Source organism: Amphiprion ocellaris, chromosome 2 (assembly GCF_022539595.1).
Source record: "Amphiprion ocellaris isolate individual 3 ecotype Okinawa chromosome 2, ASM2253959v1, whole genome shotgun sequence".
In the NCBI taxonomy this organism is placed as follows: Eukaryota; Metazoa; Chordata; class Actinopteri; family Pomacentridae; genus Amphiprion; species Amphiprion ocellaris.
The window spans coordinates 23,623,463-23,646,547 of NC_072767.1; the positions used below are offsets into that span (position 1 = coordinate 23,623,463).

Sequence of the window (23,085 nt, forward strand, 5' to 3'; positions counted from 1 at the left end):
ATGGGTGTGCATTAATTTGCTGTAGCTGCAGAGGTGATCGTGAATATTTAATATTACCAATTTATTAGCATGAAAGCAGAAGTGAAGTAGCTAATTTTGCAGGTAGCTTAAAGTTTCATAAATGTCAAATTTCATCTTCAGTAAAATTATCTAAACCTATAAATTCATATTTTTAATGCAAATTATTTAAAAAAAAAAACTGGAATATAATGTTTTTGCCATTAAGATTACCTTTGAGAATCTAAAAAAGTTTGATAAATAAGATGTATTATATATTATGAAATATTAAGGAAGTGCTATGTATTAACTACAGTATACAGAAGAGAATACACATCTATGCAAATCACTTAAATGTCAAATAATTTCAAATGCATCACCTCTCAATAACTGCATCTTTTCTAAATTGTTAAGTATTTCCTCTTTTGAGCTGTCAAAAACAAAAACTTTACAAAGCCTTTATTAAAAATTCAGGCCCCAAAGCAGAAACTTCATACAACAAAAGTGACTACGCCCATGATCACACCACTGAAAATGAGTCTAACGGCAAGAATATGGTTATAAAATTACCTGTGAACACCTGAACTTTCTGACTTTTGGACCTAAGGGCTGTTTCTATCGGCATGTCTGCGTCATGGCTTCACATGGAGAAGTGTTGCCAGAGAAACTCAAAGATCTGTGTGACTTTACGAAATTGAGAAAGGGTACGAGATCTGCGACCAACCAAAAATCTGATAAAACACAGTTGTAGTCGTAATCGGGAGTATAAAATGAGCCACAGCACCACTAATCAGAGTCACAATGGTCAGCCTCCTCAAGAGACGCTGTGGACGTGGCGCTACGGTCATAATCTTATCGACATCTCGAAAAAAGATGGCCACAGCGGTTATCAGTGGAAATCAGTTTCTGTGACAGCCCAGACAGTGTGAAGGACAGTTAATAATGACAGTCTCTACGGATGGCATTCAAGAAATAAAACCTTTTAAACGCTTTTATCCAAAGCAACATATACTACCCTTCAAAAGCTTGGGGTCTCTTAGAAATGCCCTTATTTTTGAAAGAAAAGCATTAAATTAATCAGAAATACAGTCTAGACATAGTTAACGTGATAAATGACTATTCTAGCTGAAAACGGCTGAGTTTTAATGGAATATCTCCATAGGGGTACAGAGGAACATTTCCAGCAACCATCACTCCTGTGTTCTAATGCTACATTGTGTTAGCTAATGGTGTTGAAAGGCTAACTGATGATTAGAAAACCCTTGTGCAGTTATATTAGCACATGAATAAACATGAGTTTTCATGGAAAACATGAAAATGCCTGGGTGACCCCAAACTTTTGAACAACAGCGCATGTCTGAGAGTACATACAACACAACACTTGTCTGCTCTATGGCACAAAACTGCAAGATTAAACTTACAAAAAGTAGTCTAATGAATGTTGGGAGCACATTTTTTGGTCAGATTAGACCAAGATTAATTTGTTTGGCTCAGCTGGGCCTCATTAATCCTAACAGTGAAGCATGGAGTTGGGAGTGTGATGATATGAGGCTACATGACATGCATCGAGTTTCTACTGTGGGGACTGTTTGATTAATATAGTAGACCTAAATTGTTGTTTTTTAATTTTACAAGAGAGCAAATACACCACTGCTCTTACTTAACTTAGAAGTAATGCAATTACTGTGAGATGATCCAAAATGGAATCATTTCACATTTACGTGATGCTACACAGTGGTGCACTGACCTGTGCTGAATACTGTCAGCTATACAAAAGGCCAAACATTTGCTTTTAAGTAACAGACGTGACTTTTTTCAAACTCAACAGCTTTTAGTGGAAATCAACATTCTGAACATTTCACAAGCATGCACATATCCAAAATAATCTTTTAAATTTGCATTTGGAAATACAGATTACAAAATAGAAACGATAGCAAAGACAATATACAACAGGATTGAAACATCATGCATGTCCACAGCAACACGCTGCGATGCTGTAAAATGACACCGGACAGTTTTTTTAATCAGCATATTCTGCAAATCAAGACTATGTGCAGAGAAAAATCTGTCTTCCACATTCAATTTAATTGACATTTTTCTTTCATCTTATAAACAAATGGTCACATAAGGAGAATCACATGGCAACAAATAAATAACTACAGATCTTTTACTACAACTTACAGGACAACAGTGATATAATGCTATTCTCACTATAAGCTTTAAGTGGAACTTAAACTGTTTTTCCAGAGCCTTTTACATGTTTCAATGGAGTGTAGTCATTTAGAAAACCCTGTGTTATTAAAGGGACATTAATCAGACCAAAAACACTCTGGGAACAAGCAGTACAGACGAAGTAGCAACTCTTTCCTGCTATTCTGGGACTGAGGAAACACCTTTAAACACAGGACTCCTGGGTGAGCTTCACTCGTCTGCCTTCTCAGCTTGAGACAATGTAATTCATTGCCGTTTAGCACAACTCAGCCGTGCTATAAAGTAAGTAAGTGGCGTCTCAGACTGACTCTAGCAGATGAGTGAGATTGTTTACAAGACGTAGAAAACATATTGTCAGATGATCTGTGCATCTTGTGGTTGAAAAATGGACCTCCAGCTTATGCGGAAAAGTTTGCTTTCCACATCTTGGTGTTTAGTCTCAGACTCGGCACATTTTGGGACGCAATTCTGATGAACAACATTTACTTTTTCACTCTCATAACTGCCTTTTGGCCAACCTCCTCACTTTAATCAAAGGTGTATTAGCTGCCTAACTTAAAGTCAAGGCTTTAACCAGTGTTACAGTAGCTTGTAGCAAACCTGGGACAATGGAGAAGGCATCTAATACCCTTGTCAAGCTATTCATCCATTTCTAACTTTAGGAAAGCACACCAGTGATGTAGACCAGCGAGTTTCAATGCAAGTCAAATACAAACCATTAGTGGCAGTAAAAGTTAAGATACAAACTGCTTCACTTGAGTATTTTTCAGGTTGCGACTAACTAATAAGGCCGATCAGTGTTGCTGACTGAACTCGCTGAAACTTGATGTGATTTTCATGTAGGGGAGGGAAATGACCAACAAAGAAATACATTCGGAGCGCCGTTCCTTTCCAACACAAGAGCGCAAGCTGCACTGGAGTAAGCCCTTTCTAGTTTTGCATCCCCTAAAATCTTCACAGATAAAAACAAGACAAGCCAAAATATAGTTTACAAAGGAAAATAGAGAATTCATCTTTTCTTTGACATGAAAATATCTCTTGGAGTATACATCTGGTGTGAAACAGTCAGCATTCACATCGGGCAGAACAGTCCTTGCTCAAAAAGCCAGGAAGTCACAAATAAAGTGCCAAGCAACTACAGTGGACTAAACATTGCACAAAAACAGAGATAAAAACTACAAAAAAACAACACTTTACCCAGTCCAGAACCTGACATGATAGGCAGCAACAACAAAAAAAAACAATCATATCTGATGTCTTAAAACACACTCCACTTCAGCATAGCGAGATCAAAGTCCTGTACAGAACATGGGGATCTGTCAACGTGTCTATCATGTCATGCAGCTGACTGCGTAACGCACAAGCTTCAGAAGATTCGAGTCCACATATGCAAACGATCAGTGCACGTGCCAATCTGCAACCTTTGCGAGACAGAACCTGCTTCCATTTTCTCGAGACAGAGCCAAAAAAGTTGTGCTGACGGAAAAGATTGGGGGCCGGATCGACTGTTTGTATGCAGAGAGATGCTACAGTAGGAAGAGAGGAACGAGCAACAGTCTGAATCCTCGGAGGGAGACTGAAGAGCAGAGAGGAGAAGAAGAAGACTGGTCCGACTGTGACGGGACCAGAGACTCCAAACATCGGATCATTTGGCAACGGGCTAAAACTAGGACACAGAAAATACATTCTTTTATCATTCGTGAAGTAGCATTGTACAGAGATGGAGGTAACGGAGTCACTTAACAGGAGTTCACTGTCGCACAGGAGAAACCCATACATGCATCCCTTTAGACTTTGTGGTAGCGTTATGTTACACAAATCAAACCTGCGGAGCTATAGAAGGCCTTCATTTAGAGGTTTGGACTGTCAGTTTAGGCATGCACTTAGTCTCAGCTATAGCATATGTACAAGGTCAGTGTGAACGACTAGTATTCAGCAGGATGAAAGGAGGGAGGTAACGGGAAAGCTCAAATCACTGGCGTTATCCGCAACACAACAGTGAAGTTTGAACTTATCCGTTTTTTTTTTCTTTAGGTATAAAAACCTTTGGACACATGTAATCTGCAGAGAATGACTTCTACACATTTGTTCCAGAGGCTTAAAGGAAAAATCCAATGTTAGCGAGAGAAAATAAAAATCAGTTTGCATTCCAGGAGCCTTTTTCAGTGGTTTATTTTTCTCCGTCAGTCAGGTTTGACATCAGTTCCTTTACATTTAGAGAGAAAATGTTTCCTTCCAGAGCAGCAATTTTTGCACCTGTATTCAACAGGTGCCGATATATTTTCTAAAAGAGTTCTGAATTCTTTCAAGTGAAGCTGGATTTATGCCTCTCTGCCAAATAAATAAATTTATTTTTCAGGGTACAGTTTCACTCATTGATTGTCATAGCACCACTGCAACACTCAATTGCGTCCTGCACTTGTATAATAATGTAGTCTAGTTATGTTTTCTAAAGCAGAGCTACAACGCTGAGATGTAGCTTAATCTCAAAACTCTAATTTTGAACTGAGCTGGGCATTGGTTGCATCATTTACTTTGTAATACATGGAGCTGTTAAAACCTGGAAGTTCAGATTCTGTATCTTGTCTGCACCTAAAACAATGAAATAAAAAAATCATGTTTCAGATGTTTTGCTGTTCGTATTACTGAGCAGTAATGGCAGACAGTTTGCCAAAAAATGTCTACTTTTGATGAAAATCTTAATTTAAAGGAACATAAAAGCAGCCTGGGCTGAGTGATGACATTTCCTCCTGTAGCTCCCATGTCTGAGGAGAAACCTGCCGCTCTTCAACAGACGAAGAATAAATCCAGCTTAACTCGAGGGCCGCATTAAATAATAAAACATCAGAGGTGGATTTTTCCTTTAAGGGTCATTTTGTTTGTCTCATTTGCATAGGAATCACAACTCTGTTGAAGGCAAACAAAACCGTGGATGGAAGTTTTTACAGCAGACAAGAAACACTTGAACTGAAACAACTGCAGAGGTAAACCAAACGTGATTCCTTTGCTGGGGGTGAAGGGGGAGTTTGGGCACTCTTCCCATCAGCGCTTCAGGTGAGTAAAAACATCTGTACACAAACATTACAACATACCAAATATGATCCCACAGACCTACACATGACTCTCAGGGAAACTCTGACAAAAGGCCGAGGCGGACTTGATTGGCACCAGGTGTGAAGTTACTGTTACTGATGTCAGGTTTGAGGTTCCACACATTTTTGGCAAAAAGGGACCGTGTCATGAATGCCATTAAGGATGATGCTGCGTAAACACTTTAGAGTTGAAGAGGTGGTGTAAACGACGGCGTAGACTCGACTACATCCCTGATTGTTATTGTGAATATTTTCAGACTGAATGGAACAGATCTTGGTGCTGCAGAAGGATTGCATACAATACTTAGTATATAAATACTCTTTCTTAGACAGAAACTTTATGTGCCCTTGATGCACTTGATCCAGTTTACTACATGGACGTGAATTCTACAATAGAAAATATCTTTATATTCATAGACTCTGACATCGGAAGATTGCATCTTATGAAAACAACCATTTGGAGGTATTTATACTGTTAAATATACTTCCTTTCCTCAAATACTTTAAATGGTACTTTTGTAATCGGTGACCCAAGTGTCAAAGGTCAGTTTTTGTTAGAGCTTCCCTGCCAAGGAGCAAAAAGCCTCCCCATAATTGCACTCCTTCTCAAATACTTTAAACCCTCCGTAGACATATTTTTTTGTTTAATTTTCTTTTTTTTTTTGTTGCCCCACTTTAAAAAACATCAACAATTTGGCTATAAAGTGTACCGCTACAAAATACAGTACATTGATTTGTCAAACCTTACACAACATAACCACAAATATCACTGACCAAAAGTTCCCCTCAGATCCAAGAAAATGTTACAATAAGTTACGAAAATACGTTGTCACATTAGACACTTAAGTAGAACAGTAGAGTACTCCTGTAAGGCAAAATCAGGTGATTTCACAGTGACGACTTAAAAAGATTTAACATTTTAGTGTTCTCTGGTTTAAAAACAGACGCCTTCCTCCACTGAGAAGTTCGGTCTGAATATATATATTTATATATAGAGAGAGATAAATATGTATTGGCTTTTCACTGGCAGAAAATGAATTTGGACGCATTTCTCTTGCGTTCTAGTTAAATAGAAATACCTGATGAGATTCCTCAAAAAAAAGTTAACTCAAGTGGCATGAAACCAACCTATTTCTGGAGCACGCAACATTTTGTGGAGCCGTGCTAAAAACTATGATATTTAGATTTGACTGTTGGGCTGCAGCATAGCAACGTTGACCATATCCTATATCAGAGAATGGCACATTGAACAGCAAAGAGCAACTATGGGGAGGTTTTGCACTCCTTCATTAACCAAGTAGCTTAACAAACACATATATAAATATGTTAGTAATTAATAAATAGACACAGATTACATCAGTGCAATTTTACACTATGCCTACAGAGAGCATTTTGGCATCAAATTTAAATTATGAAATGGAATATAAAATCTTTAACCAAATAAATAAATAGAACATATAAATACATGAAGCATAAAAACATTCAGTACATGATGAAAATAACATTTGGTTGTCAAAAATAAAGCTTTGAGTGCGAAACAGAAAGCCATAATGGCATGATGGGAAAACCGATTCACTTCATTGCAGGGTACGAGCAAACCAGCTGTGTTTTTCATCTTCTTCTTCTTCCTTTTTTTTTTTTTTTATACACAGCCAGTTGTAACGGGTACGGTTTAGCCCAATGTCCTAGTAGCTTCCTGCTACAAGCAAATATCAACAAAACAATATTAAAATGGATATGAAAAGAAAGAAAAAACTCTCAAATGTGCGTTTTTGGAATATAGGTGGCATGTAATGGTACACTGTAAACACAGTAGGCTAGCGAAAGCGCTGAGCAACCAATCTCATTCAAAACGACAGCGAGGCCATTCCCCGGCAAGCCACTGGATGTCTTTTTCCCTGTTGTCTTTTGGTGGCGCATCGTTTCAAAGGGCTTCACGGAGTCGAGGGCGAGGTCGGACAGCTGGACGGCCATGCAACGAGGGAGAGGGTTCATCCTGCCCTTTGTTTCTCTCCGTTCACAAGTTAGTGTGGTTTTCTTTCTCTTTGTTCCAGGCCACAGTCAGCATCTTGCGTTACAGCCTGTCCATCCTGAACGTGTCCTCGGTGGCGGGGTCGGCGAGCACCATGTCGGGGTCATTGAGCATGTGCAGTCCGTCCAGGGTGAGCGGGTCGATCTTCAGCTCATCCAGAGGAAACTGTGAGTCTGCGTCGAAGCTGACGTCACCAACGCCCGCCAGAGAGTTGGTCAGCTCTTTGGAGAGGCTTGGCGGAGACTCACCTGTGACTGAGAAATGTGACATCTGAGAAACCGATTTGAATGGAATTTAATGAAGTATTCTAGTATTTTTTAAACCAGCAAAAGTAATTAAGGACATCCCCATTTGATCTCAAAGGTAATGAAAGCTGTAACTGGTAATCCCGGCTTGCCTCAAACACATGAGCTCTGGCCGGAGGTCATTAAGCGTTACGGAAGTCTTTGTCAACAAGGCCCCTTGCTAGCTATACCCTGTTGTTGCTATTATCCATAGTCAAGTCAATTATACTAAAATAACTGCGATCCGTCACAAGACAGCAATTCAAACAATAGAATGAAAAAAACAACAACAAAGTGGCTATCTAACTACTTTGGCTACTTCTTCCTTCCACACTCTTGAACGTATCATACAGTTTACGGTTTTTCCTTGTTACAGCAGGTAAAGGGGATATGATGCCACTGACTGACAACATAAAATGAAACGCCCTGTTGCTTTAAATAAAATGTCCTATCTTTTAAGGTTGAAACAAGCCATGCAAATTGTAAACAATGTTCCTAATCATTAACAGCCCCTAATATCAATCATTAATGAATTAAGTGGACGCTATGTCGTGTAATAATAGAGTGATTTCTACCAACAGACAAAACTTTTAACATAATAGCAGCTCAATTGGCCGCTCAACTGTAGAAATTATATTCAATACATGAGTCTTTGTCATGGTGGCCTGTTGGTAGCTAAACCCCCACAATGCTTGCCAACACTGAACTGCCCCTCAGGTTGTTACAGTATCAAACACAGCAAACAAGCTGCTGTTGTCTGTCTGTTTGAACCTTCAGAGGCTCCACTTGGTGGCACAATCAGGTACTACAGTTAATGTACTGTACATTTTCTGACATGCATGGGCTTTGTTTTCTGCCTCATTGGTTAACATATTGTGAATCTGATAAATTATTGATGATAACTAACGATTAATCGATAAAACCCGTAGTTCTAGTGTAATGTAGAAACATTTGGCATCATTTAAATACACACATCAGCAAAATATACAACAGTTTTGTTTCGGTTTTAGACATTTCAATGCGGAAATGTTACATAATATACATTTAAATGAGTGGCGTGTGATCATGCCAGATGCAGACAAAGTCTAATTAAGTGACAGCATGTCTGGTGGTGCAGCTACCTGTTAGGATGATGTTGGGGATGTTGCCATGGCTACTGTAGCCAAGCTGCTGAGAGTCCTGTAGGCTGCTCCCAGTGAGGCCCATCATGGCTGCCTGTGTGTAGTTGAGTGTGGAACACTGGTTGTAAAGGCTGTTGGAGCTGATCGGGCTTTCGATCATGTTGAACTGCTCCAGCTAAAAAGCACAGAATTGGTACCCGGACTGAGGTGAGGGATGATATGAGGAAAGCATTTTTGTCTTAGCTGTTTATCTGTGTGTTCTGTCACCTGGTGAGAGAGAGCATTGGTCTGCCTCGATGCCAGCTGCTGATCATAAAAGGAGTCTCCGAATATACTGCCCACCACAGGAATGTGCTGGAGGAAGAGAAGTAAGCCTCAAAATTCAGAGGTGGCATGACAATGGCTCCAATTTAAACACGCAAACAAAATTAGCGGAGTGGGACGTTATCCTGGTCCACAAGCAGACATTTCAGCGATGGAATAACAAAAGACACAAGCAAAACACCACGTCACACAACTGTCAGACTGAGCAGTGAATAAAGCAAATGGTTCTAATGACTAGGGCTGTCGCGGTTAAGAAAAGAAATAGGTGGCAAAAATAGCAAAAATAGGAAAAATTAAAAAGTGACATTCTTTAATGAATAATTACAGTTTAACCAACACTTCATAATTTGAACATGACAAAGAAAGAAAGAGATGGAATGGGAGTGTGAATGTGACTTGTTGGTTTGTCTCATCCCTGTGGACGGGATACACAACAGTGCAGTGATGACTGGACCGCGGCAGCCCGGTTCACAAGGACACAAACACAAAGTAACTTATTAAAAGGGAAATTTAGGTATTTTCAACTTGGGTGTAATTCTGATATTTCTGTCTGTTTCAATTATCAGTCATGTTAACACGAAACTCACCACCTCTGATTTGCTAAACACAGACTTCAGCAAGAACAAAATCCAACTTTCAGTCAGAGTCAAAGCATCTGAGTTTGTTTTCAATGATTTAAAACTTGTTTGGGAAAGTTGATGGTGCTCATGGCTGAGTCAGCGTTCCCTCAATGCCGACAACGGGGGTGGTGAATAAAATGTTAGCATGACTGATCGGTGGTCACAACGGACACAAAGAATGAGAAAACAGCCCAGGTTGACAAATGCTGGAATTTCCCTTCATAATATTCTTGCGATGAGAGAAGCACCACTGAACACATAGTCGGCACTGTGTGGATGGCTTTATTTAGTGGTGGAGTCCATATCTCACTATTTCTAACTATAGCCTTGTAGCCACTGGTGCACCAGAAGTGAATTCATCTGTGGATTTAAACCCTCAATTTAAATGATTTACTGCATATTTCATCTGTATATCTAAAAATCTATTTTATTTCTTTTTCGCTACCTGTCATGTATCTGGCCTTTATTAGCACCGATATAAATGTTTCTGTAATTTGGTCCCTGGTTCGTTTATCTTGCATGTACATAAAGACACACAGGCGTCTCACAAAGTACAGCTCTGATGCTATTTCACTGATCTACAGTTGGTGGTAATGCACCAAGATCTGCAGAAATGGGTCACTAAAAGGAAAAGCATTCGATAGTTGGTTTTGGAGAATCATAACTTTTGTTTATTTTGTACAGTATCTTGTATAGATTTTATTTTCATGTTCAACCTTCACTTTCTTTTGTTTTAACACTGCCAATGATAGCTGTACATTTCAGTTTCTCACGAGCTAACTGCTCTTCTTGATATGGCTTTTTGCCATAAAGTGGCCTTGCACCTTGGAAAACGCTAACCACGTCTAAGTGTATGAATAAAACACATGCAGTGCACTCTGCCTTCCAGCCAAATGTTTTACTGAAGATGGGTTAAACCTCTGACAGCTTTTCCCCAGCATGTTGTGTTAGCGTGTATCTGAACAGCAGATGTAAACTGGGCACATTTTAGTGCTCTGAGCTTCAAATAGCTTCTATGGAGTTTTTAACTCATAAAACGGCAACAAATGATGGTTATGAGGTCTTACACTGACCTAAAATACAAACCTCTCCACCAAAAAAGTTGAAAATGTAAAAAAAGCAATTAGCTACGTGTACAATTAATTTCAGAGCTAAATCTTGTGGAACAGAATTTACTACTATTTCTATTTAATCACAGTTAAGAACGTTATTACGAGTCTATTTGTCCTCGTACAGGAAGGAATAGGCCAATAATTTTAGACTCCTTATTAGTGATCTGTGGTGCACACTCAGCACCCATTCATACTTTCCATATCTGTGTGTGCAGACCAGTGAGGCTTTTAAAAGTGGAGAGCGAACACACACACGGTTCTATTCATACTAAAATAGGTACATGCTGGTTTGCCATGCTGACGGTCGCATTGTCCCTAACATCGAACACAGGAAAGCTCATGAGGATATAGTAGCTGGATACAGATTACACTGTAGATACATGTAGCACAGGATTTCTGGAGAAATTAGCACTTGCTAGGGCCCTGTCGATGGAAAGAATGTACAAGTCTAAGGACCCCCAAAGTCCTGCAGTGACTAGTAAAATTACAGCTTTTTAATAATCAACTATAAAGGTGTGGACAATGGAGAACCACCTCACACAGCCTCTCCTTTAATCAAGCATTTGTTTTATGCACTACTTGCTTTCATATCACATTTGCAATCGGCGTATGCGTTCACTCGCAGATGTCCGACGAGTGGATTTGAGTAGATAATGAAATTTATAGCACGCTTATCCTTGTGGGCACAAAGAGCCTGAACTGGTCTTAGGAAGACTTGAAGCTAAGAGATGAACATTTTATTACTAACAGCTGGTCAGGGCCTCCATCAACAAACTATCACCATGTTGTCATGCACACAGTGAACAGTGACAGTGGCGATGAAGAAATGAGTTATGCAGTTGCTGACACCATGAGTGGTTAACTGCCGAGACAGAGAATGAGAAGCAGCCTAACTATCTACGGTTAGCTTTCCCCCAGGAGCAAAGCCCTTCCCCAAACAGCAGCTAGCTCGGTGGGTGGGCCCTTACTTGAGGCGAGCCTCCGGGGGAGAAGCCTTGATTGGAGACTGGGGAGGTTGGAGACTGAGTGGCTGGTGAGCCAGTCTGATTGCGGTACTGTTGGAGGGAAGAGGGTTAGCTAGCACTAAGCTTCATGCCTGTCACACACAAATCTCAAAGGTTGGGACGTGAGAAGGCATCAACCTAGAATCTGCTCATTTTGTGTAGTGTGTATAATGTGGGAAATAGCACCAACCACATCCAGTTACAGGACACCTCTGTGACTGGTCGGCTCGTCTACATTTGTGGAATATGTCATTACTTGAATAGGAATGTTCAAGTGGATGGTTCATTGTAAGTGGCATAACAAAATGTTAAGTTATAAATAGTGAGAAGAATTTATCAGTTCAATGGACCTACAAAGTACAGTCCACAACAAAGTGTTAACATCACACAACTAATCAAAAGTTTTGCAAAGAAAATTACTGGTATAAAAAAAGTTATCTGCTTGTGAAGAGCAAAGATGTGTTTCTGCTTGTTAGGTAAGTTATTCCTCAAAATGACTAACAGCATAAAAAAAAGATGTGTAGATATTTACTGGGATGCATTCTTGGCAGCTGAAGAACTTTCAGTGGCAAAATGAGCAGAAGCTTCAGAATAAGCAAAATGGCACCAGTCATTTCACCAGACTTTTATCAGTGCTTCAACTTTCTCGCTAGACTTGCTTGTTTTCTTACCGAGCTGACACTGATGCTGGCGGTGGTCTGGCTGTCTGGAGAGGGGCTGCTGGCAGTAGCGCTGGGTGTGCCAGTGGAGGCCAGAGTTGGCAAGGTGATGAGCTGGATGCCCTGCGGCAGAGCCTGCTGCTTCTGGAGGTCACTGAGCAGCTGAGCCTGGGCCTGGGCGGTCAGCTGGTTGAACAGGGGATACTGGGAAAGCTGCTGCTCCAGGGTCAGTGTTTCTGTCGGCACAGCCTGCGGAAAGATGCACACAAACTAGTCCTGTCAAGTGAGATGTCTGCTGCAATTTGAACTCCTACTTGCAACAAGCTCATTTAACATGTGGTTTGACTTTAACAATGTTTAAAAAATACATTTTATGGACCCAGGCTAACAGTGCGAAGACACATTTGAATAAAAATAGAAATGTGTTGAATACTCCAGCCGGCTCTATTGGAATAACAATGTTTTACCCAAATCAATTCCTATGTAGTTAATGTCCACTGAGAGCACTCCTGTTGCCCAGCTTCAGCCCCACCTTGAGTTTATCAAGCAGATCCCTACCTGTGTAATGTTAACGGGTGAGGTGAGGGTGGGTGAGAGCTGCTGTGGGGACTGTTGAAGATGGAGGTCAGAGGTTAAAGTCAGTGGCACCACGGGTGGCTGCCGGCGCTGTGCTGTGACAGTCATAGTGGGCTGAGAGGAGGTGGGGATCCCTGGAAAGGTTAAAAAGAAAATAACACAGATGTAGACATGACTAGTTTTTTTTTTTTTTTTAAATCTTGTACTAAATTTAAATGTACCAACTGGTGTAAATCCCAAACACAAGACAACAAGCAACAATCAGCTTGCACTAAGAAACATAAAGTTGACCAATATGTGTACTCAGATGTGAACAAGAGATATTTAGAGGCTGCTTGATCAGATTACTTTTCTGCAATATAAAACATCAACTGAATCTAAAATCAGAAAACTGTTTCTCTATTCTTGCAGTTATTGCATGCATCTGGGCTGTAATGCTCGTCCAAAATGTCCCCGTTTGGAGTGCACAGCTTGCAGCATGAGTGATCGGAGTCCCCCGTAGCAGGAGGAATGGGGTGTGTCAGCAAATACACACTGATTCAGGTTGCCAAAAGAGACTGACATCATACGCATAGACTCACACTGAATGTTACTGTGCACAGTTTGCTTTCTGTGTGTGTGTTGTTATAATAAACAAAAAACAGCCAAAGTAAGCCTGACAGGCAGAGCTAACTCACACACACATAATGTGATTGTTCTGAGAAGAGCACAGCTACACCCAGTAAATGGAGTGGTGAATGTGTGTGAGCCTGAGGAGTCGAGCTAATGCAACAACAATGCTTTGATGCTCCGATCATAGAATCGACGGTGGGACAGCTCATAGTTACTAAACATGGCATCCAAAGCAACTTCACATCTAGGAGTAATAAGTTTGCATATAGTAAAATGGGCTGTTCATTGAGCTGTTCTGACCACACTGAACAAAAGATATTAATGTGAAGGTGCAACACAGAAAAAACAACTTTTAGCCTAAGTATGAGGGCCGCTCATCAAAATGACTTCACATCGACACTGCACTTCCCCAAGTCCCCAGCAACACGTCCACCAAGTGTGAAGCAGACTGAATTACATCATGCAAATCGAACTCCTGAACCCAACCATAACCATCACAACTAAGTGTCTAGCTCCAACCCGAACCCTAAAGTAATTCTAACCTTAAAGATGGAGTCTGCGATTTTAGAGTAAGATTATTTTCATTTAGCCAGTTAACATATTCAGATAGTGAGCATGCACCAGACCACTTTCCCTCTCGGTCCCATTTTCCTCCCTCACCTGTGCACAAGCAAGGATATGCACAGGACACACCAGAACAGTCCCTGTGTTTCTCATTTACAGAGCCAATACTGTAAATAAACACAGGATTTTTCATCAGTTCACAGACAGAATGGACAACCAACGGACCGTGAAAAGATTTTTACTGAATCTGGCAGAAAGTGTATTGGGTTAGAATGGCATATTTCACCTTTAATCCTAAAACCAAGTCTTAAGCCTCAAACAGCCCTGTGAGAGGGAGTGTGAACAAGTGAGTACTGGTCAAATGGCCCTCGCTTTACCAGAATGTCCTCATTTCGATGGTCTAAAACACATATTGGCCCTGATGAAGATAGCTCGACACATACACACATAAAGACCCTTCAATAAGTGACATCACAACATTTCCAATTCTAGGATTTTTAAATGAAGTACTCCAATATGAGGAGCAGGGACTGATTGATGTTGATCATCAGCTCTGGATGATGAAGTCATTTGAAGCTATGAGGAGACAGCCAGCAGCCTGCTGATCCAGACTCCATCATCTTGCTAACACTGCATGTGTTTACACTTGAGGAGGTGATAGGACAGCATCAAACTGTATCCTGCTGTTTTTTTTGGTATTTTGAGAATACTGTTGACATGTTTTTTATAACTCCAAGCTTTGACATATTATACATTTTCTCTTTGAGGACTAACTAACTCCTCTGCAGTCAGAACCATAACCCCATAATGTTTATTTTTGAGCTATAACACATCTAGTATTTTTTTCTTTGCTTTGTTAAATTTACCTCTTCATCCTCCCCGCCTAATGAACATGAAATAGTGCTCGTTACCGTGGCTGGCAGCACTGATGCCCAGGTGGGTGAGGTTGGTGGTCAGGCTGCCCGTGCTGTTGGCAGAGCTGAGAGATGGGAAGGCCACGGTGTCCTCGGGGTCCAGGGGGGTGGACAGCGGAGGAGGGAACTGGATGTTAGTCAGGTCGGGTAGCGACCCGCCGGTGTTATGTGCAGCGGGGAGCACGGATGGGTTCAACTCCTGGTCCGGTGATGGAAATATACTAAAAACAAAACAAACGCTCTGTCAGACACAAGGAACACTTCCCTGATATATCACCATTTGTTTTTTCTGTGACAAAATATGTGCACAAGACTCTTAACAATCAATGCATAGCAATATTTTTAACTTAAGGCACGGATCCTTTGGTAATTTCTAAACCAGTCATTTTATTGTCGCTCTGATCTTTAGGATGATAACTCTACAACAACCATGGGACACTACAAAGCTACGATTAGACTATTAGAAATTTTTTAGGGTGGCAGAATTTTATCCGAAGGTGACTGGTAACACTTGCTTTACGGTTTGGCAAACTGTGAGATACATGTGAACTTTAAAAGGCACAATCAGTTCAGCATAAAATTAAAAAATTTGACTATTAAAAATGTAAGCAGTTTATGGTTAATAAATGGTCACTATTGACACAGTGAACCATTTAATAGCATGAAAATGCATTAAATGTCTGTTACTTGTAAACTAAATAGTTCTTTTCATTACATTATATTATTCAGACATAAATAAAACTATCCTTTCATTAAGTTTTGGTATTAGCGACTGAAACAGATTCCTACAACAAAAAATTGTCCTAATTTTTAGCGGTGCTAAAAAGCAAGAAGACCTTCTAAAGCATTAATGACAGCTTTGAACATTATGATTTCACTTCTAAAAGAACACAAATTCAAAACAAAACACTGTGTCTGTGATTGTAGATGGGTCTCCATGCTGTCACATGACTGGTCAATATTGCACATCAGTCTAATGTTACAAGGCTTCATATGTAAATGAGTCTGGATATCCATACAGGATGGGTATCAGAACAACACAACCAACTACGGCCACTCACTTGATTCCTGGGACATCACATGTGTTGGGCTTTGACGAATCATCCTGAGGAGAAAACGTAATCATGAGCCACAAATCTCTCGTCGCAAGTGTACACTTTGAACCCCTTCCCTGTCCCATCAGTACCTTCTTGTCATCCCACAACTGTTTCTGTGCATCCTTGTCTGCATTTGGCTCTGAATTCTCTGTCCCAGGCACTGTTAGCAGCAGTACTAATTAGTGAAACAGCAAGACATAGTTGCTTGCTATGACAAAATACACAACAATTCAAATCAGTGCAAGAAATGAGTCATCAATATCTGAGCCAGTCATGCAGAATATAGTGCTGTGCACTAGATTCCTAAGAGTCTAAAAATAGCAAAGTGACCACCAGACAGACTGAACGGATGCCAGGCAATCTTGGCTTCACTATATTCGAACCTCTCACAAAAAAAAGACATAATCAATGCATAATCAGTTAATTATTGATTTTCCTCTCTGGATTGTCCTCAATCAGCTTCATTCAGAGACGATACTTCTCTACAGCCAGCTGAGAAGTGTACCTGCATGCCGAAACACTTCATTGCTGGAAATCAGAGTCCATTTACTCCATAAATATTTCACTAAGAGTCTAGACCTACTTCTGTGACATCGACCCCTTTATGTCATTTGAGGTTTGCCGCCTGCATTAGCAGTTTGCACATAAATAAATAAAAGCGGCTCTGTGTCTTTGTAACTAGATATTCCTTTACCTCGTTTAGGCTGCAGCTCTTGTGATCCCCCTGCAAACACCTCCTGGGGCTTCGGATTCATGGCGCTCTGGTGTAAGGCAGAGTCCGAATTTGTCCTGTATGTGTTAGAAAGATGAGATGTCAGCAAAATCACTGCCAAATCCTCAACATTGGCAGAGTGCCAGCTCCACAGCATCATACTGATCAAGAATCGCACTCTGTTACACACCTTTATTTCGTCATACAGCCCAATATGCGGCCTCCTTTGTGGTTGGTTAGTATTTTAATACCTGAACCACCAAAGCTCATGAAATCTACTTTTTGGAAGTGAGCTGTCTCTTCTAGTGTGTCCCAGTTATCACTTTGACAAATGGACAAAGGGAGGTGGCTTACCTTCTCCAGCTAGTGTCTGGCGGTGGGGAGAGGTAAACTGAGCTGTAAGGACAGCTGTCAATGTGAATTTAGTTAAGGGCAACGAAGCAGTGGGGATTAAAAAATAGATCTGAGATAATACGTCTTTTCATGCCTCTTGGCTTAGAGACCTGATACATAATAAATAACCGCACACAAGTGTTACGAGGCACAATTACTTTGATGTCTTGTTATCTGATGGCGGTGTGTATTTGTAAGAATAATCCTGTCAGCTGGAGAGCATCAATACGCACTGTATTACATTGCATCATTTAATAGCAGGCTGTCAGTACATGTGGTGAAATAAACAATTCTTTCACTCTTTGTTCAAAGTGTGTTGAACTGTAAGATGATGTCTTACTGTCACCACACCTACTGATTGTCACTACGTGTTGGAAAACAATTTTTTTCCATTCGGACATCTTTGTTGATCAGCCCAAAGGAATTGACTAGTTGAATTAAAGCGGTGATCAATCGCCGATAATGACAACATGACGATATGAAAGCACAGAGAATGGCTAAACCCATGTGTTGGGTGAAGATAAAATGTAGGGAAATCATTCATCATTGACTAGAACTGTTCTCCACCGTGTATTTCAAGGTTTCAACGTGGTTGATTCAGTATGTCCAGAGAATCACACAATCTCTGTCTTATTTGACTAATACCTTGCAGTTACACTCCTTAGTGAACTGTGTTTGCTCATCCGTGTTAACCAGGTCTCAACTATGTGATTGAAGAGCGAACAGATCCTCCCATGTTCATCATCTTTGTCATTCCAACTATGACATAAAAAAGAGATTCATTTTCACTACCAACATTGTAAAAGGAGTATTGTATCAAATAAACACTTGCAAACTTTTTTGTCTGTGGAATTGACTTAATTTGAACAACTTGAAAGCCTAAATTATTACTAAAACAGGCTATGGTGTAGGGGCCACTGTGACAAAACCCCTCTGGAGGCGGACAAACGGCAGGATTACGACTTCAATTCTGACTAAAGCAGTAACAAAGCTAAAGGCGTATTTCAAATGAAAAGGATATTTGGCGTCCATGTTTGTCGACTGACAGCGGCCGGCGGTGAGGAGACGTGATGCGGTTCCGGTCACGGTAAACCCGCTCCACCAGCCCGTGGTGCCTGGTAGTCCGACTGGTATCCAGCACCGAGTTCTAGAATGAACACACCACATAAATGAGGCCAGAAAAACAGCTGACGCACACCAACAAAACTACGTCTTAGGATAATGTCTTAGGATTAATGGTGCAAATGTGTTCATTTCAAAATGAGTCAAGCCATGGGCCCCCCATACTGATGCTTGAGTTGGCAAATGTATTTAAAGATGGAAAGCCATGACAAGCAATGGTACACTTTAAAATTTAGGAACCAAATTACACTGCAGGGTAAAACTGTTACATCTTGAAGCACAAATCTTTCCTTTTTGCTCTTGAACAATGACAATTCCTGGTGGATTATACAGCGTTGACCAGCAGGTAATGTCTAAACACTTGACTATCATCACCTAAAATAAGCCTGCAGCCTTTCGTAAACACCTTTATTAGGAATTCTCTGTTTTGAACCAATATTTCACCAATACTACAGACAAACCGCAACCTTTGTATGTCCAATATTATCGCCAACAGCTGAGAAAGGTACACTGGTCTAGAACAAACCATTGATTTACCAGCCGAGAGAGGCTAAGGGCTCACCTGAAAAGGCAGGTCAATGTTGCCATTTCCAATCTGATTGACATTGGGCAGTGAGCCTCCATAGTACTGTCCACGATTCTGCCCTAGTTGCAAATACTGGGTCTTCTGTAACTGCAACTGTGCAAAGTAAAATTGCATGAAAGCATGAGTGAATGATTGATCCGATTCACAAAAAAAAGATGAGATGTTAAAAATGAAGGATGTATGCCAGTCCACAGTGGTGATATGAAAGATTAATGACTTGATTAATTGACAGATGAAACACGATGAGACAGGCAGATGTGGTTGTTTCATGAATAATCGAGAGGCAGACAACATCTTTCATAGCAAATAAAAATCACATCAGCTGATGTGAATGACACCTGACTGACAGCTGGTGTAATTACAGTCAGACTTTGTACACACCTGGTTATTACAGTAACCACATGTCTTAATACAGAACTCAGTCACAAAAGTAAAAAAACAAACAGGGTTATGGAAGGCCTCTTACACCAAAAGTGATCTGCGGTAAGAATGATGATGATCAGGACTAATGCGATGGATTGACGTCTGGATGGCAACACAAAGAAATCAGGCAGAGACCATAAAACTGAGCAGTTAATTAAATTTTTCCCCTGCAATAAATAACAGTACAGCTCAGGTTTACACTGATGCAGCGCGGTAAGTGGCCATCATTTCCAGGAACTGGACCAACAATTAGCCCAAACGTTTCCCGGCAACAACGTAGTGCTTATTTTGTGGTCAACAGAGCCGTAACAGCTGATTGACTGATTGGAAAGAATCAAATAGGCCCTTGGGTTTCATCTTTCAAATTGTTAAGATTTGCTGTTTTTCTCTGTTTCACATTAATGCTATGTGATCTTGTTGTATCTTGTTGGCTGAACAGTTTGCGAACCCCCTCCAAAAAAAGTTCCCTCACGTCTGGAGAATCTGAATTGTAGGCCACATAGCACCCCAGTGTTTCATCTATAAAAGTGTTGTGACACATTTTACCTTTACCAGAAAATTGCAGCTCCTGCAGTTTGGATACTGTACTTAGTAATGCTGTGATTTTCCTAACATTTCGATTAATTGTTCAGTCCTGACACCGCAATGTGTATTTTCCACTATTTTGTGATACTTAAAAGTGTCATTTCCTCATTACTTAATACACTGATTATTGGTCGGGCTATGAAATGTCAGAAAACATAAGTAAATACCCATCATAACATCTCAGACCCAACAATGACGTCTAAAATTGCTTGTTTTGTTCAACCAAGAGCTGCAAACCTAAAGGTATTCAGTTTACAATAACATAAAATAGAGAATAGTAGCACCAAGGTGGTTGGCATTTCTGCATGATATCAAGACTTGAATGATTTATCATCAAGATCACTTATTATTTATTACAACTTGTTGAGTAATCACTTCAGTTCTACACTAAATACATCTAGTGGTTAGAGTTGTAAGGATTGACTGATTTATTTCCATAGGTGTCAACTAATACATTGATTGCCAACCAAGTACATCACACATGACATACAGCTGGTGTAATTACAGTCAGATTTTCTGTTATTTATTTATGAATCTCATTGATTCAAAAAGGAAAATGATCCATGATAAAATGGCTAGTGACTAGTAGTCAATCATTAAATTAAGTGCCAACTATTCTGACAATCAATTAACCTTTTTATGTGTTTTTTTTTTTTTTTTTAAAGAAAAATAGTCAAAACTCTGTTATTCCAGCTTCTTAAATTAGAAAATTTTCTCAATTCTTTACTCCTCCATTAAAGTAAACTACATATATTTGAGTAGTGGACAAAACGAGACATTTGAGGACATAATCTGGGCTTTGGGAAGCACCGATCAACATTTTTGCACCATTTTCTGACATGTTATCAACCAAAGAGCTAAGGATTACTCGAGGGAATACTCGAAAAAGTAATGTGAAATTGAAATAATTGCAGCTACTTAAAGCTATCTTTGTTGTGAGAAAGTTGCCAGTCTCTTGACATTCGTGCACTAAATTAATCTGGTGGAGATGGAGCCTGCAGAATAGAGACATGTGGATGATTACTTGGAGCAGACTTTGTTTCCGTTAGTCTCAAGGTAAGGTACTGGATAAAAATAGCTCAATAAGGTAACGCTGAGTAAACAGAGGATGGTAACAATCACAGCTGGTTAACATCTGACTGATTAGATGGGGCTGCCTTGTTCCTCTCATAGAACTCCAGCCAATATCGCTCCGATCGAGCTTCCAGCAGCTAACTTTGCCAACATGTTTTTATGCAGTGATTTACATGCCAGCCCATTTGTCTAGAAGCTAACGAAATGTCAGCAGTGTCTGCTCGCAGCAGCCTCAGACAGAGAACAGGTGCACATTATTCACAGCAGGCTAACCGAGCTGCTTAATGCTGCACACGAGCAGCCCGTCCTATTTCAGTAACGCACACATGCTTAACCAGGCGGAGGGAAACGTAATTTGGCGATGTTGCACTGATACAGCCGAGGACGTTAATGTGAACTTTAGCTACTTAGCATCCCAGCGTCCAGATTTATCTCCGCAGTGTTCGTTAGCTGTCAAACAGCGATGCCACAACATGTAAACAGCCGAGATGTGGAGCTCTTACCCGCGCAGCTCTGGTGATGTTCAGGTCTTTCATCACTTCTTCGAACGCCGCAGTCTCCTCCGCCTGTTTCTGATTATGCAAAGCGATTTTTTCGCTAAATTTGCGAGGATTGTTAGAGGACGCCATCTTTCCCTCTTCTTCTCAATGGAATGTTACGGTACGCACCGCGCCGGGGCCTTCTGCTGACGTCATCACGCACGGTCAGCGTGTCTATTGATGTTGTTGCCTTTCGCTTCAACTGCTGCCAGAGTGTGAGGCAGGGTGAGAGGCAGATAAAATAAGAACCACCACAAGGGAAACCGTGTGCCCTAGATGCCTGATATAAATAGTCGCACAAATAAATAAATAAGCACGGATATTCACATCACATAGAGTAGAATACAATCATCAAAGAGAATGAAATGACAGTGCAAAGATGAAATGATGGAGTGTATAAAGCATTAATGAATGTATAACAGATGCACATGTTTCAGGGAATGAACTGTACAGAAAGATGGATCTGTTGTACTGTGTTACATAAATTGATAAACTGTGTGAAGAAACTGTGTAATCATAATGTTATAAATATATGAAATACAAACAGTGGCTTCATACTGAGATATGTACCAGTTTCCACTATCAGTGCAAGTTGTACAGACTGATGGGAGGAGGTTGTACTGCAGCCTTCAGTGATGCACCTTTAATATATTTGTAAATAAAAAAAAAAAAAAAAAAAAAGCACTCTGAGCTAATATATAAACTGCAGTGTAAAAAGTAAATCTCTTTAACAGTCAACAATTAACTATTATTTTACAGGTTTTCCCTGTTTTGTTAAATTACAGACAACATATTAAAATCCCAGAAAATAGTATTAATTTAGACATTAGCCATTAAGAAACAGACCCTGGTGTGGGGAGAAATAAAGGATTATCTTATCTTAAAACTGTAAATAACATCCATATCATATTTTTACAAATGGTCATTTGTTTACACTATTTGACTTTAAAATTCTGCTATTTTTACTGTATTTAAATCAAAAATATCATTTTATATATATCTGCCATTCTTCTAAAGACAAAGTATGTATTTTAAAAGACTTCTTTTGCAGATATCTAGTAAAATCACAGAAAAAAGGTATTAATTTAAAACAACGCACAAAAAACTGGTCAAAACTGTATTTTATTTAATCAGCTTAAATATGTGATTATTTTAGATATTTACATTGTTTTCAATTTTACAGTACAGTAAGTTTTTTGTTGTTTTTTACAGTGTGCAAACCAGATTCACCCAGAGGATAGCCCAAACTTAACTAGAATTACTACTATAATATTACTATAGTTTCAAAGCCCCCTTGGGATCAACAGCAAATTCACATCAGTTTTAATAATTAGGACATAATAAATACATAGATAAATACATACTTGTTAGAGTTCAGGGAGAAGTTGAACTTGTTGATCTGTAATTGTGTCTCTGTAACTTAAGATGATCC

The 23,085-nt window shown here is 39.9% G+C and overlaps 1 protein-coding gene across 4 annotated transcripts; it reads right to left on the minus strand.

Annotated features, from left to right (window-relative positions):
- Window positions 1-2,061: 2,061 nt before the first annotated feature.
- Window positions 2,062-21,809, minus strand: crtc1b (CREB regulated transcription coactivator 1b). 4 transcript variants are annotated; one of them, XM_055017218.1, is made up of 14 exons: window positions 21,618-21,805; window positions 19,009-19,125; window positions 18,344-18,471; window positions 17,286-17,345; window positions 16,914-17,008; window positions 16,309-16,394; window positions 16,184-16,227; window positions 15,120-15,343; window positions 13,015-13,166; window positions 12,469-12,705; window positions 11,762-11,848; window positions 9,005-9,091; window positions 8,738-8,912; window positions 2,062-7,586 (listed from the first exon to the last, which is right to left on the minus strand). In XM_055017218.1, exons 1-14 carry the CDS (start codon window positions 21,741-21,743, stop codon window positions 7,375-7,377), a joined length of 1,830 nt encoding a protein of 609 aa, XP_054873193.1. In that variant the 5' UTR covers window positions 21,744-21,805; the 3' UTR covers window positions 2,062-7,374. The 4 variants fall into 4 exon arrangements, with proteins under 4 accessions (XP_054873193.1, XP_054873197.1, XP_054873201.1 ...); XM_055017222.1 differs by having other exon boundaries at window positions 16,309-16,379; window positions 21,618-21,804; XM_055017226.1 differs by lacking the exon at window positions 19,009-19,125 and having other exon boundaries at window positions 21,618-21,809.
- Between the last annotated feature and the right edge of the window lie 1,276 nt (window positions 21,810-23,085).

What these genes read in the sequence shown, in the direction of transcription:
- crtc1b (XM_055017218.1), bottom strand. Translation starts at nt 21,743, where the DNA reads ATGGCGTCCTCTAACAATCCTCGCAAATTTAGCGAAAAAATCGCTTTG. An exon ending in ACATTGACCTGCCTTTTCAG is followed by an intron (nt 18,472 to 19,008) that starts GTGAGCCCTTAG and finishes TGTTCATTCTAG; the next exon opens with AACTCGGTGCTGGATACCAG. An exon ending in CCCCCGGAGGCTCGCCTCAA is followed by an intron (nt 9,092 to 11,761) that starts GTAAGGGCCCAC and finishes CTCTTCCTCCAG; the next exon opens with CACATTCCTGTGGTGGGCAG.